General features: G+C 41.1%; 1 protein-coding gene across 1 annotated transcript; it reads right to left on the reverse strand.

Moving 5' to 3' along the window:
- LOC140988698 (tetrahydroberberine oxidase-like) lies at nucleotides 1-1850 on the reverse strand. Its single transcript, XM_073457746.1, has one exon. The coding sequence runs from the start codon at nucleotides 1805-1807 to the stop codon at nucleotides 200-202; it is 1608 nt and encodes a 535-aa protein (XP_073313847.1). The 5' UTR covers nucleotides 1808-1850; the 3' UTR covers nucleotides 1-199.

Below are 1850 nucleotides of genomic sequence, written 5' to 3' on the forward strand. Positions count from 1 at the left end.
TTAGAAGGATTTCAAATGAATTAATATATTTTTTTGTAAGTTCCTATTTAAATATACTAATTTTTTTATTATTATTTTGAACAATTATCTTACTTGTAATTGAATTAATAATAGAGATGACAATTGGAGGCAAAAGTACTGGCCGGGCCTACGTTACTGTTTATTTAAAAATTCTCATAATGTTTGGATTATATGCATATCATGCATCACACATGTTAGTTAACGGAGGAATGCTTTGCTCATCTCTGAAGAAATTCTTTGGATCGACCCTCGACTTCACTTCCACCAATCTCTCGAAATTGTTCTTGAAATACTTGGCCCCCCAGATTCTTGCCTCTTCATAACTTGTGAGCCCAGCTTTACTCTTATCATTAACTCCAAGATCAAGATCCCTATAGTTGATGTACGCAGCTCTCGGGGAAATTGAAACGTAAGGAGTCATGTAGCTGTGAAGCTTTCTAACCCAATTCACACACTTCTCCGCATTATTTCCCTCTTCTGTTAACCAAAACACAATATACTCGATCTGGTAAAGATTTCCAGCTCTGTGAGGAAAGGGAATGGATGACTCTGAGATCGCATCCATTCTTCCTCCGTACGGGATTATGTCGATCTCTCCCGTTTCAATTTCGTCTAGCAATCTCCAAATCCCTTCAAGATCATGTTCCGAGATGGATTCCTGCACGTAATCTGTTTTTACTTTGAAGTGGGGCACAAATGGTTGGATTCTGCTCAGCAACACTTCCAGTGGTTGGTCTGCAGGAAACATGGCAAAGTGAAGGACAGATTCAATCCAACTCATTTCAGTGCAATCTTCTCTCACTAAACCCAACTCAGGGAAACTTTCTTGCATAATTGGCAGTAGCTCATCGATCCCGCCAAGGAAAAGCGAATGAAAAGACGCCTGAATGGTGCCACTGGGGATCTTTCTTATGACAGTTCTGAAGAATATATTTTCATCTATTTTATGGGCGACATATTGCAACTTTTGAACGAGTTGGGTTGCATTTTGTTCCGAAGTTCTATCAATTGTGAAAACAGTGACTCTTTCAGGAACGTCCACCAATTTTATCTTCCATGCAAGAATCACGCCGAAGCTGGAACCTCCGCTACCTCTGATAGCCCAGAATAGATCTTCACCCATGGATTCTCTATCAAGAATCCTGCCATTAACGACAGCTATTCTTGCATCAATGACATTATCGGCAGCAAGACCATATTTTCTCAGCATGGTACCATACCCTCCTCCACTTAAGTGCCCGCCAACGCCAACAGAGGGGCAAAGGCCTCCAGGAAATCCTAGAGTTTGGCTTTTCTCTGCAATTCTATAATACAAAGAGCCTAGAGTTGCTCCAGACTGAACCCAAGCGGTTTTCTGCTCAGCATCAATTGCAACTTCACTGAGGTTGATCATATCAAGAATCATAAAAGGGACTTGTGAGACAGAAGAAAGTCCCTCCAAGTCATGGCCACCACTTCTAATCTTAATCTGCAAGTCATTTTCTTTGGCACAGTGGATGACCGGTGGGATTTGGGTTTCATATTCTGGGGTCACGATCACCAGCGGTTTTTTAGTAGATTCCGACTTGAATCTTAAGTTCTGGATTGAAGATTCGAGGACGGATTTGTAGGAGGACTTGGTCGGGGTGTGAACAGTGTTGGAAAATAAGGTAAAGTTTTTGAATTCATTTTGGAGACATTCCAGAAAATATTCATGCCCATAGGCGGTAGCTGCCCATGAGATAGCAAGGATAAGAAGAAGAGTAAAATTAGCAGGTGAAGAGATCATGGTCGGAGCAGTCTTCATTGATAGATCATTAATGTCTATGAAATGAGATGCATGCCATCAT

This window comes from Primulina huaijiensis, chromosome 11 (genome assembly GCF_012295235.1).
Source record: "Primulina huaijiensis isolate GDHJ02 chromosome 11, ASM1229523v2, whole genome shotgun sequence".
Taxonomy (NCBI): domain Eukaryota; kingdom Viridiplantae; phylum Streptophyta; class Magnoliopsida; order Lamiales; family Gesneriaceae; genus Primulina; species Primulina huaijiensis.

Coding starts and splice junctions, on each gene's coding strand:
- LOC140988698 (XM_073457746.1), bottom strand. CDS start 1,807: ATGAAGACTGCTCCGACCATGATCTCTTCACCTGCTAATTTTACTCTT.